This window comes from Xenopus laevis, chromosome 6L, assembly GCF_017654675.1.
Source record: "Xenopus laevis strain J_2021 chromosome 6L, Xenopus_laevis_v10.1, whole genome shotgun sequence".
NCBI lineage: Eukaryota > Metazoa > Chordata > Amphibia > Anura > Pipidae > Xenopus > Xenopus laevis.
The window spans coordinates 115,888,455-115,904,355 of record NC_054381.1 but is presented as its reverse complement, the minus strand read 5'-3'; the positions used below and the strand labels follow the sequence as shown (position 1 = coordinate 115,904,355).

The following is a 15,901-nucleotide window of genomic DNA, read 5'->3' as shown; positions in this document are numbered from 1 at the left end:
AGAGGAAGGAGGACCAGCAGTGCTGTGTGAGGATATAGGAAGGAGGGCCAGCAGTAGAGGAAGGAGGACCAGCAGTGCTGTGTGGGAATATTAGAAGGAGGACCAGCAGTGCTGTATGGGAATGTTAGAAGGAGGGCCAGCAGTGCTGTGTGGGGATATAGGAAGCAGGGCCAGAATGCTGTGTGGGAATGCAGGAAGGATGGTCAGCAGTGCTATGTGGCAATGTAGGAAGGAGGACTAGCAGTGCTGTGTGGGAATGCAGGAAGGAAAGTGGGAATCCTGTGCAAGGATACAGAATAGTAGGGACACGGATATAGAGACCGGTCAGGACTGGGGCTACATTAGGTACAGATATGGGACCTGTTATCCAGAATGCTCGTAACCTGGGGTTTTCTGGATAATGTATCTTTCTGTAATTTGGACCATAAGTCTACAAGAAAATAATTTGAACATTAAATAACCCCAATAGGCTGGGTTTGCTTCCAGTAAGGATTAATTATATCTTAGTTTGGATCAAATACAAGGTACTGTTTTATTACTACAGAGTAAAAAAATTGGGTTATTTGGATAAAATGGAGTCTATGGGAGACAACCTTGCTGTAATTTAGAGCTTTCTGGATAACTGGTTTCAGGATAACAGATCCCATACCTGTACTAGCTATAAAATAGGTCTGTGTTGTCATTCTCTAAATGCAGATCTTTTATTAAAATGGAGGGTAATGGAGAAAAAAAAGGAAAGGCGGACAAAGCTGGCAGAAAACAAAGCTCAAGATGTGAATATAATGAGCCGAACCGTTCATTTCTACTGTTCTGTTTCTATTTCTCTAACAGGCGACAGACGACTGGCACTTGCTACTACAGCCATTTACCATTCAAAGTTATGGGAACTACAGGAGGCGACAGTTACAGAAAGTTCCACGTGTGCCATCGGCCTTAGAGTATTCTATATGAATATTTCTAACACTGTTTCATCACCCATCTCTGCTAACAGATCATCTGTACTCTGTAAAGAATGACAGTTCATGTGACTGCACAAACAGGTTTCTCCAGTTGCCATAAATAAGCAGTGCAGGTGCTCACATACAGGAGGGGCAATGTCAGCATGTAAAAAATGCACAAAAAAATCAACAGTTACCTGCAAGGCTGATGGAAAACTAGAGATATATTTGAAGAAAGGACCCACACATAACTAGTAAAAACCCACTAGACCAGCGATTGTCAGATTGTGGGGCCTCCCCAGGGGTGGCTTGATGCAGTAGTGGTGGTGGTGGGGGGGGGGGACTGAGCTTAAAGGCCAGTGGATCAAGGGTGGGTCATCTTTAAGTTAACTTTTAGTATGTTATATAATGGATTTGCAACTGTTTTTTTACACTGCTTCACACTTTTGTAAGTAGTTCCGCAGAAATTGCTCAACGTTAAAAAATGATGCAATATTAAACTGTTTTTTATACAGTGAAGCCTGCCGATTTGTGGCAACTTATTCTGCCGTTTGTTACACCACAGTGTTACTGTGCTCAGAGGAGGAGCCCTGTACTCAGGTCCGGACTGAGAATTGAAATAGGCCCTGTCATTTCAGGTACACAGAGGCCCAAACAGCCCCCACCAGCCAAGTAAATTGTGACTTTCTATGGCACGTTATAGCAGCCCCTCTGGCATTTGCCAGAAACCACAGATTGCCAGTCCGGGCCTGCCTGTACTTAATGCCAGCCCTGTAGAAAAAATATATTTCACTTGTGAAAAATAAGTCTGCATTCTCAATGTTGTTTTTAAAAAAAAAAGTCTGACTTTTGCCAAGAAACCCCAGTTCTCAAGTCACATAAACATGATATTGCCTAGGAATTTAGATTTACAAGTCGGTTTATAGACGTTGATCCCAAAATTCCACTTTTTTAAGGGGCAGGGGAAGCGGGGCATCATTAATGTGAGGTGTCTATTTTTTAATTCTTAGACAATCTCTGTCTACTAGGGATTTTTGGATGAGCAAATAATGCCCCCATACGCACTTACTTCCCACATTTTCATGGTCAAGCCTATGGATCATATATATATATATATATATATATATATATATATATATATGCCCAATCCCTATTGTTGTTAGGTGAAGGGCCACTAGTAACAAGCACCTTCAATCGTGCCCACCCAACCAGGCACTAAAGAAGGTATCTAAACCTCTTAAAGGAGAAGGAAAGGCTTGGTGCACTTGGGGGTGCCAAATGTTAGGCACCCCCAAGTGATTGTATTGATTTACCTGAAACCACGGGCCGGTGCTCCTATCAGCAGAAAACTGATCCATAGGTTTGACCTTGAAAATGTGGGAAGTGTGTATGGGGGCATTGTTTTCTCTCCCCCAAGTGCACAAAGCCTTTCCTTCTCCTTTAATATAAAACTTTTTAGTGAAAAATTCAGAGCAGGTATTTAGAGAAGTTTTTACACTACAGTAAGACTGGCCAGGTTTTGCCGAGCTGTAGCTTACAGCTATGCATTTTTCCGATTTGCTGCTGTTGTTGCCATTTATACAGACAGGCAGCCGCTTGCCTCGGCAGTAACAGGGAGGAAGCTGCTTCCTTGGCTCTCTTATCAACACTGAGTGAACGCAAGGTCAGTATCCTGTCATTTGAGCTGAACAATTGACTGCAGGCAGCTAGATCCAATGTTCAGTGTAGGAAAACACATTAAATAATTTACATTTATCCAGCAGCCACGCATCCTTGTTCTCAGACATGCTGTTTTGATGACTTAGCCCAAACAGCTCAGTATAATTTTACTTAAATAAGCCACTTCCTCCCACCAGCTGAGTTGTACTCCCACAACAACAGAGCTGCCTTGGAGCTACCCATTTATCTCATGTCTGCGAGGAAAAACAGAGGTGTGCTAACTGCTTACTTGAATATTTTCCCTTTATCCTAGCAGTAACCCTCTGCAGTCCTCGGGTCTTTCAGGTGTCATATTATAAATATGGGGACAATAAAAAAAAATGCCATAAAAAAGTTTCTGGGTTGACGCCCCCTTTGAGGCCACAGGGCACATAATGTCAAAGTATTAATTTTAAAGCTGTGGTTTACCTTCAAGTTAACCTTTAGTATGTTATAGAATAGCCAATTCTAAGCAACTTTTCAATTGGTCTTCATTATTTATTTTTTATAGTTTTTTTATTTGCCTTCTTCAGACTATTTCCAGATTTCAAAGGGGGTCACTGCCCCTATCTGAAAACAAATGTTCTTTATGGCTACAAATGTTATTGCTACTTTTAATTATTTATCTTTCTATTTAGGCCATCTCCTATTCACATTCCAGTCTCTTATTCAAATAAATGCATGGTTTCTAAGGTAATTGGGACCCTAACAACCAGACTGCTGAAACTGCAAACTGGAGAGCTGATGAATAAAAAGCTAAATAACTCAAAAACTTAAAATAATAAAAAATGAAAACCTATTGCAAATTGTCTCAGAATATCACTCTCTACATCATACTAAAAGTTAACTCAAAGGTGAACAACCCCTTTAATTCAGACTTCTCCATATCCCGTAAAGAGCAAATCTGAAAAAGAACTTCTCGGCTGCTTTTTGTTCTTTGAACCAAACAAGAACTACAATTAAACAAGTAGAATAATGAACCAAAATGTCTACATATAACGTAGCTAATGATTATGGGTCCAAACCAATAAGCCAATTGTGTTTTAGGGACTTCTTTGCAAGAACTACAGGTGACAGATCACGAACACTCAAAAAGGTTTCCGTTCTTGGGAGGATGTTTACAGGAACTAAAACTTCCAGGGCATAAAAAGAAAGCAAACTGACCCTGTTCATCAGGTAGAACTGGCAACCACACAAGATGAGAATTTGTTTGCCTTAGTTAGTCTGAGATGGCATATAACTACATATTAATGATCTAGAATAGTATTTTACTTAAACTGCCATCTTGTCCTAAAGAAGGGAGAAAACTCAAGTGAGACATTTTCTTCCCTAGTTAAGAATGGCCGTCAGACTTTTACTTTGATCAACACTCCAATGTAACGCACCAAATAATTTAACCGTGACATTATCTTTTTAGAAAACTCCACTACTGTAATGCCTCGACACATGTACTTTACTAGGTAGAAATGTGGGGCCAGCAATATTGCCCCTATCATGAATGGAGATAGGATGCCATATAAGATATGTTGAAACCCCAATAAATTTTAGGGGGTTGTTCACCTTTGAGTTAACTTTTAGTATGATATAGAGAGTGATATTCTGAGACAATTTGCAATTGGTTTTCATTTTTTATTATTTGTGGTTTTTGAGTTATTTAGCTTTTTATTCAGCAGATCTCCGGTTTGCAATGTCAGCAAACTGGTTGCTAGGGTCCAAGTTACCCTAGCAACCATGCCTTGATTTGAATGAGAATATGGATCATTAATAGGGGAGGGTCTGACTAGAAAGATGAGTAATAAAAAGTAGCAATAACAATGTATTTGCAGCCTTACAGAGCATTTTTTTTAAGAGGGGGTCAGGGACCCCCATTTGAAAGCTGGAAAGAGTCAGAAGAATAAGGCAAATAATTCAAAAACTATATAAAATAAATAATGAAGACCAATGGAAAAGTTGATTAGAATTGACCATTCTATAACAGGCATGTCCAAAGTGAGGCCCAGGGGCCAAATGCGGCACGTTTTCAAATTTACATGGGCCCTCAGCCTCCAGCATGAAATTAATAATAATGCGGCCCGCCAGCACAGTGCAATCAGGAATCGCATAGCCGTAGCAGTAATATTTGGGCACATTAGTGGAGAGCACGCGTCACTATGTGCCAGTACGTGTCTATTGCTAACACCTTCAGCACACAGGCAGCAGTACAGACCAAGTGGCAGATCATTTCATTAATGTGCCCATATATTACTGCTACGGCTACACGATTCCTTGTTTAAAATGAGTTAAATAGTGTGAATGGTTCAAAGAATGCCGGGCTAAATGGTCGGCCCCCACACATTTTCACCTAACCAAATCTGGCCCTCGTTGCAAAAAGTTTGGACACCCCTGTTGTATAACATACTAAAAGTTAACTTAAAGTTGAACCACCCCTTTAATTTCTAATTTAAACATTTTGGATTTTTTTTTTTTTAATTTCACAGCAAATCTGTGGCAAGGATGTGCAAAAACTTTAAAGGCAAAGTATTTATTCCAAGCCTTTATTCCATTCCTGATTGAGCCCTAACCTACATAGGTCAAGATTTACTTGTGAACATAACTTGCCTTATTCAGGGGTAAAATTACAACACGTTTTGAGGGCAACCCAAACAGCATTAGGTCATGCACATCATGACAAACAACAGATATTTAAACTCACGTGCCATCTAAATGCCACGTAATCACAGGTCCTGGATAAAAGAAGCCTGGCATTGGGGTGATATGACAAGAGGCTTTTTGAGGATATCAATATCTATCCTAAATATATAAACACCTAAACATAACTATTGCTATGACCTGTGAAGTTTATGAAGTTTTTAGAATGAAGCGGCTTTAGGTTACCTGCCCTTTCATGGGATTGCAGTACTCAGCAGCTGTAAGGCCACATGATTTACATCTCTGTTCTGAAGGAATATCATTGAACACATCCATTTATACAGCATAAAATAAAGAACACAAATAATAGGAGTATTTCAGACTGAATAAACTGAGCAGCAGCTAGTCTTACACCAACATCCTAGTTTCTAAGATAAACTGCTGGGAACATAAGGAGTAGAATTTAATTACTATGTCAGCAACCCTAATTCTTTGATTCAATGCAATTAGTTACTTATAGACTTCCAAAGTAAAGAGAAGTTAGAGAAACCAGGTTAAATGTAACATACGGAAAATTAACTTCATCGCAAAGTGTGTTCAGGTATGGGATCTGTTATCTGGAAACCTCGGAATTACGGAATGGCCATCTCCCATAGACTAAATTTTATCCAAATAATCCAATTTTTTAAAAAAAATTATTTCCTTTTTCTCTGTAATATTAAAACAATACCTCGTACTTGATCAGACCTAAGATATAATTAATCCTTATAGAAAACAAAACCAGCCTATTGGGTTTGTTTAATGTTTAAATGATTTTCTAGTAGACAAAGTATGAAGATCCAAATTACGGAAAGATCCATGGTACCCCATCAACCGAGCATTCTGGATACCCAGGTCCCAAGCATTCTGAATAACAGTTCTCAAACCTGTCCTGTATATGTCTCTCTATGGGGTATATTTATCAAAGAGTGAAGTCTAAGATCACCACAGTCCACAAGAGTGAAAGTCCACCACTCTCCATTCATTTCTATGGGATTTTTAAAAGAGTATTTATCAATGGATGAAAGTGAAGGTTCACCCTTTGATAAATACGCCACTAAAAATGCAGGCAGTGTTTCACTCTAGCGGACTGAGCGATCTCTAACTTCATTCTTTAATAACCCAATAATTTAATAATTCACCCCTATGTCTCAAAAGACACTTTGACACCTAAGCCAAAGCATCACAAAACAGGACTTCATTTATAACAAAACAGGACTTCATTTATAACAAAACAGGACTTCATTTATAGCTAACACAACATCAGAAATAGACTGGCAAATCTTGTCTCCATCATCCACCTCCACCCTTCATTTTAAAGACCATTATGGAAGGTGGCTCATTAAATATTTCACAAATAAATGGCAAAGTCTGCTCTATGTTCAGTAGTCGTTTCTCGCTTGGACTAGAATAGCAAGAAGCTGATCTCCCCCTGAGACAGCATGCCATGGAACCTTGCAGTGAATGGCAGCTCATACTTAGTTTAACGCCCAACTGAAGAACAATAAATTAATCCAAGAGGTTCTCATCCAGTAGAATTGAATGTTTTATAAACAATATTTATGTTAAGCCCACAAGTCAGAATATAACCCCATTATGCTAAAAAATGTCTATACTCATGCTATTAAAAAGTTTAAGTTTATTGCATTATATTAAAAAAACAACAATACCCCCCACATGGAGCCTAACGTGTTTCATGCTTACCCAGGCATCTAGGCAATCTCAAGGCATTCGTAACCTCGTTTGCAGTTAAAAGTTTCCTAGCAACTGCCTAGTGCCTAGCACAAAGGGTTGCAATTTGTTTCATTTATAAATAAGTACGGCGTTTTATACATCAATGGTAAAGTTAATAAAACCCACAGCTATACGTTCTACACCAGAATGTGTATCCTTGTCCCCACGTACTTCCTACTGATATAGTAGAACTAGATGTATAAACCTCAGTCATGAGCTTTGTATGGCATGTTTGGTACTTACCGTGACCTCTGCATATCGAAGGCACTGCTGGTCCCACCCTGCACTTGCTCAGGGCAGCAGAAGGTTTGAATAACAGGTGTCCTACAAAAAGCAACAGGTAGAATGGCAGATGTAAGGGAGTTCAGGCGTCCTCTGCTCCCTGGGCATGAAGGTGGTACCATCACTGGAACGCTGCTTAAAAATGCATCCTCCTCCTCTTCCTCACTATTCTGTCTTAATTGCTGTTTTCTGATTTGCATCTCTTGCTCCATGCTCTCCTGTCTGCATGCCAATGCACAAGGCAGTGGTTCTGGAGGAGAGGCCCAAGCTGTCCTGTTGTTCTGTGCATTCATCAGAGGTGTTGCATGAATAATTGCATTAGGTGGTGGGCTGTGAATTGATCCTTTCTCTGTGGATTGCTGGAACAGACGACTTCTGCCTGTTGCACAAGCAGCCCCCTGTCCCACTGTCCCCTTATCCTGCAGGGGTCGCCCATCCAGAGAGATGTTGTTGAGAAACGAGAGGGCAGCTTGCCTCCTGCGCTGCTGCCTCCTAACATGATCCAGGATATGGGTGCCTGGTGACTGCACAGATCCCACTAGAATGATCCCATTACTGTTGCTTTGACTGCTGGTAGCTGTGGCCATACTTTGTATATGAATGGTGAGAGATAAGTGCAGGCTGCAGGACTACCTCATAGCACACGAGTGCACAGCAGCAGCAAGGTACTGCTTGTTATTGCTAGCACTTGGGAGGGATCATATATGACATGCTTCCTCTCTTCCCCTCCCCTGTTTATGCCTAGAGCACGTGTGCACTAATGGGCTGGCTCTCACCAACCTAATCGTCACTGCATCCTCTTCACAGATCACTTACGCCACCTGCAGGACATTCTACGCAAGAGCAATAGAAAAGTTTTCCTGCTTCTAATAAAGCATGCTAAAGGCTACGGATCAATCAAAATACAGGTATGGAACCTGAATACTCGTGACCTGGTGTTTTCTGGATAACAGATCTTTTCGTAATTTGGATCTTTATACCTTAAAGGTATACTGTCATGGGGAAACATTTTTTTTCCCAAAACGCATCAGTTAATAGTACTGCTCCAGCAGAATTCTGCACTAAATTCAATTCTCAAAAGAGCAAACATTTTTTATATTTAATTTTGAAATCTGACATGGGGCTAGACATATCGTCAGTTCCCCAGCTGCCCAGCTGATCTGATAAACTTCAGTCACTCTTTACTGCTGTACTGCAAGTTGGGAGTGATATCACCCCTACTCCCCACCCCCCAGCAGCCTAACAACTGAACAAAAGAAAGGTAACCAGATAGATAAGATAACAGCTGCCTGGTATATCTAAGAACAGCACTCAATAGTAAAAATCCAGGTACCACCTCTTCAGTTACATTGAGTAGGCGAATAGCCTGTCAGAAAGCAGTTCCATCCTAAAGTGCTGGCTCTTTCTGAAAGAACATGACCAGGCAAATTTACCTAAGATGGCAGCCTACACACCAATATTACAACTAAAAAATACACTTGCTGGTTCAGGGATTACATTTTTTATTGTAGAGTGAATTATTTCCAGTGTAAACAGTGTAATTTAGAAATAAAAACTACACCATAAAAATTATGACAGAATCCCTTTAAGTCGACTAGAAAATAATGTAAAAATTAAATAAACCCAATAGGCTGGTTTTGCTTCCAATAAGGATAAATTATATCTAGTTTGGATCAAGTACAATGTACTGTTTTATTATTACAGAGAAAAAGGAAATCATTTTTAAAATTTTGGATTATTTGGATAAATCTATAAATCGTCTATGGGAGACGGCCTTTCTGTAATTCGGAGCTGGATAACTGGTTTCCAGATAACCCCATACCTAGAAATAGAAACAAGGGTGCTCCCCATCTGATGCTGTATTTTAATGTGTTCCAATGTGTTCATTCAAACTCTGATGTATGCACTTTCATAAACAGGTTCTCTGGAGGTTTAACACATACAGTAAGTGGTTATGTAATAAATAGCACTAAGCTTGCCCAGGAGCAGTAACCCACAGCAACCAATCAGCAGGTAGAATTTACCAGTCACCTGTTTAAAAGCAAACAGCTTATTTGTTGCTATGGGTTACTGCTCGTGGGCAAACTTAGTGCCTTTTATTACATATGGGGGTTAGACTGCATGACACTGCTTTATAAATGAGGTCCTCCACATGTTGTTGAGCTAAAACACCCAGAATACCAACATCTGGCAGGCGGCAGGCTTCCACAGTCATCACCCCTGCACCTGGGCATGCATGGAATGTCCTTGTGGTTAGTATGAGGAGGGAGATGAGGACCAATACTGATGCTGTAAAGGATTATGGGAAGTGTTACAGGAGCCTGGTCAAAAATGTTTTAAATGAAAAGACACAGTGAGACGATCACATAGAGTCCTGCAGCGGGTCGGGTACCCGCGGGTTATCCGCAAAAACCTGCGGTACCCAGTGGGTAGAAGTTCCGGGTGCAGGTATAGATGCGGGTCGACGGTTAAGCGGGTCGGGCCGCGGGTCTTCTCACAAACGATATTTACTCCTTTTTCTTCTGATGATGATGTCGCTTCCTGTTTACAATGACAGCACTTCCTGTTTTACTCCTTTTTTTCTGATCATGTCTACTTCCGATGATGTCACTTCCAGTTTATAATGATAGCACTTCCTGATTCTTGATGGTCAGCGGGTCGTGGGTCCAGGTTGCGGATAAGGTACTTGCTGGTCGGGGGTCCAAGCGGGTAAGAATGTGGGTTGTGGGTCCGGGTTGCGGATTGCAGGTACGGGTCGGGCACGGGTTCCAAAAAATGGACCCGCACAGGACTCTACTAGCACAGATAAATATGCAAAGGTTTCCAAAAATAATACAACAAAAGCTATGAGCCGTTGTTACTATTTTTCAACTTTCTACAGAGGTTTCCTTGTAGTGAAATGCTCAGTGTCACTTTAAATACACTCATCAACACATCAATTTGTGTAACCACATTATAACCTAAATCCCTTTACTGCCCTTTCAGAACATCAGTTGTCCTGGGGATGCAGCTGTAAAATCTGATGATGCTCCTAAGCAGCCAATACAGTATTTACATGAAGCCAATATGGCTTTATGTGTATAAGAGGGATATTTAACCATACCATTCTCAAACAGCAACGGGAACAACACACACCAGCCAATTTCATTCTAAAAAAAATGCTATTGAGCTCACTAGGAAAAAGTCCTACAGCTCAAAATAATCCCATGTAAAGCAGAAATGTATGAGAAAAAAGATTCTCCAAAAAATATGGGAAATTATTCTTTCTTGGCAGAAAGTCAACTGCCATAGCCCCTTTTTTTTTCTATTCCAACCTATGTACAGCATATTGCTTTCAAGGTCCTACACAAAAAAGCCCTGTGTTATATTGCAAACTCTGTAGTTTAAGGGGACCCACTGATCAAAACATAAAGTTGTTCTTTGTTGTGGCTAGGGCTTTGTCTATTAATTGGCTCATGTGATCTAGCATGTCTGCATGCCCTTGGTTGTTTGTGTGCACTGTGAATTGTAGGATCCTGGGGGGGGGACCCTTAGTAATTAAAATGGCAATTTTCTATTTAGGATTACCCAATGGTGCATACTACAAAAAAAAGTATATTTTTATGAACATTTTTTATTTAGGGTTTTTCATATGAAATGTTTTATGCAATATATTTTTAATATGGTTTCCATCTCTACAGGCGTTTTTACACAAGGCTATTAATTTAGCCTGCCAGATGTAGACATCCATGATTTAATCACATCCAACTAATCACATGAATGCTCAATGTACCTTCCATTTCCACAGGATACTGCCAAGATCTATGTAGTTTACAAAGCAGTATTAAGAACCAAGGCCAATAGTCCCAAAAATGGTATCAGAACTAATATTTATAGTATTTATATCTGTAAAGCATTCATCTGATCTAACATGACTCACCAATGTGTTCTGCCAACAACCTACTTCTTAAAATATTCCTAGATCTCTCAACAGCGATCAAACACATCAATCACCCACTCCTCTGACAGCCCTTCCATTCTCTTGGCCTTTGAGATACTGCCCTGTCCTGGATATTCCTCTTACCGTCCTATTTTCCTCTTACTTTACAAACCTTTCAGTGTCTCCTACAAGAACAATATCATTTTCTCCTACACATCCCTCTGTTGGGCTCCTGGAGGCCCAGCCCAAGGACCCTTATTATTCTCAATTTTTACATCTACCAATGGTCAACTAATCCATTCATAAGGTTACCAATACCACCTATATAGTGACGATACCTCATATTTAGCTCTCTTCTAATCACAAAACAGATCTCATAGTTTGGGCTGTGAACATTTCTAAAGCACAACACACACATCCTTTACACAAGTTGCCACCAAAATTCTAACTCACACTCTCATCATGTCAATTATTGATTGAAAAATCTGTGACATGATAATGATTAATCCCGACTCTAGAGACTTTCCCCACTCTCTAACCTCCTGATCTTGGCCATCTTCACATCTTGGGTCTCCTACTCCCCTCTATTGTTGGATTCTAAGCAAATCCTCTTTACACCTTCCATTGGTCAATATTTGTATATTTGATGTGTACATGAAGATGCGTCTATATTTCCGCATTTTATAGAAATAGTAGAATTTGTAGCTTGCCAATATGGAAATATTTGACTTGAATCTGGTCAATTAAGTGCTGGCTTTTAAATATTTTTCAGTATAATGTGCTAAAGGGTTAGCATAAATGGTTTGCCTGTGAGAGCTGCACCCTGTGTAAGTATTCTATAGTGTCCAGAATTATTGGCGAGCACTCTAAAGTCATATGACATCAATTAGACCAAAGCCCCGACTACACAACGGTGGTTTCCAACAATATAAATATCACCATGTACCTAAAGGCACCCAGAAACTGCAGTTCTAAATCTGTTGTAACAAACAGGCCAACTATAATAGGTGCAAACAGGCCATAAATCCACAAAATTATGGGGAACTTATGGCATGCAAGATCAGTATTATACCCACTGTGTCACCCACTCAGTAAAAATACAACATTGAAAAAAGTGAAGAAGAAAAAACATAGGATTTCTAGTAGTCCCCTTTGTAACTCAGGAGGTTACATTTCTTATTACTACCCCAACACATGCCTAGTTATGGCATACAGATATTCTTTCATATTAAAGGGTTTGTTCACCTTTAAATTATCTTTTAGTATGATGTAGATAGTGATATTCGGAGACAATACTGCAATTGGTTTTCATGTTTCATTATTTGTGTTTTTTTGATTTATTTAGCTTCTTATTCAGCAGCTTGCAATTTCAGCAATCCATTTTCTAGGGTGCAAATTACCATAGCAACCACAGATTTATTTGAATAAGAGACTGAAATATGAATAGGAGAGGGCCTGAATAAAAAGATGACCAAAAAAAAAGTAGCAATAACACTACATTTGTAGACTAAAGGTGGTCAAACATGGACAGATTAAAGCTACAGATTTGGGTCCTTTAGGCTGATTCAGTAGATAATCTGCCTGTGTGTGGAGCGTTAGGACGGGCCTCCCTGACTGATATCTGGCCAAAAATCGGCCAGATATTGATCGGGCAGGTTTGATCAGCATCAGCTAGTTGATGCAGTCCTCGTCCCATCTGCGCATATTCCATAGGGCCAAACGATCTGATTAGCCCAATATCGCCCTGCCTTTGGAAGGCATATCGTGGAAAAGATCAGTTCTTTTGGCGACCTCGCTAAACAAGCGGATCTTATAGTGTATGGCCACCTTTACAGAGCATTTGTTTTTTTAGATGGGGTAAGTGACCCCAATTTGAAAGCTGGAAAGAGTCAGAAGAAGGCAAATAATTAAAAAACTATAAAAAAAAATAAAAAAAATAAAGACCAATTGCTTAGAAGTAGCAGTTCTATAACCTACTAAAAGTTGACTTTTTAGGTGAACCACCCCTTTAAATCATTCTGCAGTTGTATAGCAGGTGTTTCTGGGGGAGTAACAGAACTAAGACATGGCTATTGAATTTGTCTGTGTTATAATTTGTTCCCAGGTACCTGGACTTGTGGTTGGCTGAAGCATGTCTAGTCCTGTGTTACCCAGTCCACCTGCCATCCAGAAAGTACATCTCCTGTTACATTACTTACTCTATGCACCAACCTGATATATACGTACGTAGGACTAGAGATGGTGCAGTGTCTCCTTCTCTCAGGTCTCCGTACAGAGTATTTATTGGGTGTGGAATACGTCCTGTACCCCTCTGGTGCACTTGGACTAAACCCCTGTCATAAGGTTCTGCTTCTTTTTCCTCTTATTATTGTGGCTTCAGTTGAGAGCATAAGGAATATATTATGGGCTGTGACTGACAGTGAGGGATGTGACTGACAGTGAGGGATGTGCACACAGGATGGATTTTGGTGCAAAAATGCACAGTTTCAGCATGAAATGTGACCCGTGTGAGCAATGACAGCTGAATGGCAATGAACTGGAGTTTTCTCAGAGTATTTACACAGCAGAGAAAACACCACATGTAGGCTAAAATATATTATCCACTCGTTTTACACATAATAGCATTATAACATACAGTGCTACGCAATATGTTGGCGCTATATAAATACATGTTAATAATTATAATACATAATATTCTGTGGGCTTTGAAGCTAAGAGTTTGAGGATCAGAGCGCCAACCCCATACCCCAATAATGGTCCCACTGATGTCTCTATGACCCCATCCACTTTAAACCAACTCCTGTTCTATCCATAATCAGAAGGTGAGCCTGTGCTTCTGCACCAAGGGGGGGTGCCTGGGCAACAGAGCAGTCATGTGACTGTGCAGTGGGGCAGGTGGGTAACACAAGGGGCACCTAATGGAATGAGAGTAAAGTTGCCCTGGGAAGGGGCAAATGTGCAAGTTCAGGCTGCAGAGAGCGAGTGTGTGTTAGTGAGGCTGCGGATTAGTGTTAGTGAGCCTGCGGATTAGTGTGTTAGTGAGGCTGCGGATTAGTGTGTTAGTGAGGCTGCGGATTAGTGTGTTAGTGAGGCTGCGGATCAGTGTGTTAGTGAGGCTGCGGATCAGTGTGTTAGTGAGGCTGCGGATCAGTGTGTTAGTGAGGCAGTGGATTGTGTTAGTGAGTCAGTGGATTGTGTTAGTGAGGCAGTCACTGACTCACTAACACAATCCACTGCCTGGCAGTGGATTGTGTTAGAGAGGTTACTGGTAGTTACTGGTGGTATCTTACCGTGCCCTGGAGTTGTCAGAGGCACCTTGCTCCGGGCTGCAGAAGCCGCTCCTAGAGAAAGCAGCCGGTAGAATGCTGCCATAGGTGAATGAGTTGAGTCTGCCCCGGGTGCCCGAGCACAGAGGGGGGAAGGACACGGCGCATACAGCGGGAACAGCGATAGGAATGCTCACTCCGAATCCTTCCCCTTGTAAGTGCAGCTCTTCCTCAGTGCTCTCCTCCATTGCCACCAGATGCGGGGGAGAGGCCCGGCTGCTCCGGCTGAGCGGGGAAGCCACATGCTGATGCTGCTGGAGCAGAGGGGTCGCAGGCGATACCGCATAAAGTGCAGGACTGTCAGGTGGCGGCGGCTGCTGACCCTGCAAAATCTTGCTTGCCGCGCACGTATTCACCTGTAGGGGGCGTCCGTCCAGAGAAATGTTATTGAGGAATGAGAGAGCAGCCTGCCTCCTGCGAAGGTCCGAAGACTGATACCTTCTGCCGTGTTCCACACTGTGGGCACCCGGGGACTTCATGGATCCTGCAATCATTATCCCATTGCTGCCGCTGCTCTGGTTGCTGCTGGCGGCCGTGGCCATAGCGGCCCGTGCGAGACTATGAATGGGCTATGAGCGGCGGGCTGCAGGGTTACCTCATAGATCCCAGCGGCTCCCTCACTCCCACACTGCTTGTTATTGCTGGGAACGGGGCGGGATCACACATGACATGCTTCCTCCTCACTCCTGCAACAGCAATGGGCTTCCTAGTGGGGCTGAGCGGTGCCGCTACAGGCCGGCCGTGTGGCTTGTCCCATTGCCAAAGGTTGCCCCCTGTCACTTACATGGATTCTCCCATAGAAATGTCAACGCCTGCAGCGTCTGGCAGTATGGTACATTCTCATTTTAGGAAGATTTTCTGACACAATATTTCTGTTTCCAGGAGGAAGAGTTTTGGTTGATGTAGCCCTATCTATATTTCAATTAAAATGAATTAAAGGAAAGTGAGCTTCTTCCCTCAGTCTTCATTCTCTTCTTTTTGTTCTGTGTGACCTTATTATTAGCATGTAGATTAAACCAAAGCCCACACAACATACAATTGGAGAAATCCATTCACTCTTAAAAGGGGTTGTTCACCTTGGAGTTAACTTTTAGGGGGTTATTTATCAAAATTCAGAATTTTTCTAAGATCATGTTCAAAAGTCCAAGCAAAGTAGAATCCGTGATTTGACCTTATTTATTATTTAAAAGTACAATTATATTGGATTGGGAAAAAAACTTGATAAAATCGAACAAATTGTACAATATTTTTCGGTCTTTTTCCAGAATAGTCGGAATGGGTGTCGCTGACCCCATCTAAAAACAAATGCTCTGTAAGGCTACAAATGTATTGTTATT

At 41.2% G+C, this 15,901-nt stretch overlaps 1 protein-coding gene across 2 annotated transcripts in view; it reads right to left on the bottom strand.

Moving 5' to 3' along the window:
• The window catches only part of cables1.L (Cdk5 and Abl enzyme substrate 1 L homeolog), a 53,258-nt gene extending 37,794 nt beyond the window's left edge, over positions 1 to 15,464 (bottom strand). Inside the window, exon 1 of one of the 2 annotated variants that reach the window (XM_018267942.1) lies at positions 14,529 to 15,464. In XM_018267942.1, coding sequence (XP_018123431.1) covers positions 14,529 to 15,106 — 578 coding nt within the window. In that variant the 5' untranslated portion in view covers positions 15,107 to 15,464. Of the gene's footprint in view, positions 1 to 7,280; positions 8,133 to 14,528 lie in introns of those variants that run through there. The other variant, XM_018267941.2, reaches the window with a different exon arrangement.
• Between the last annotated feature and the right edge of the window lie 437 nt (positions 15,465 to 15,901).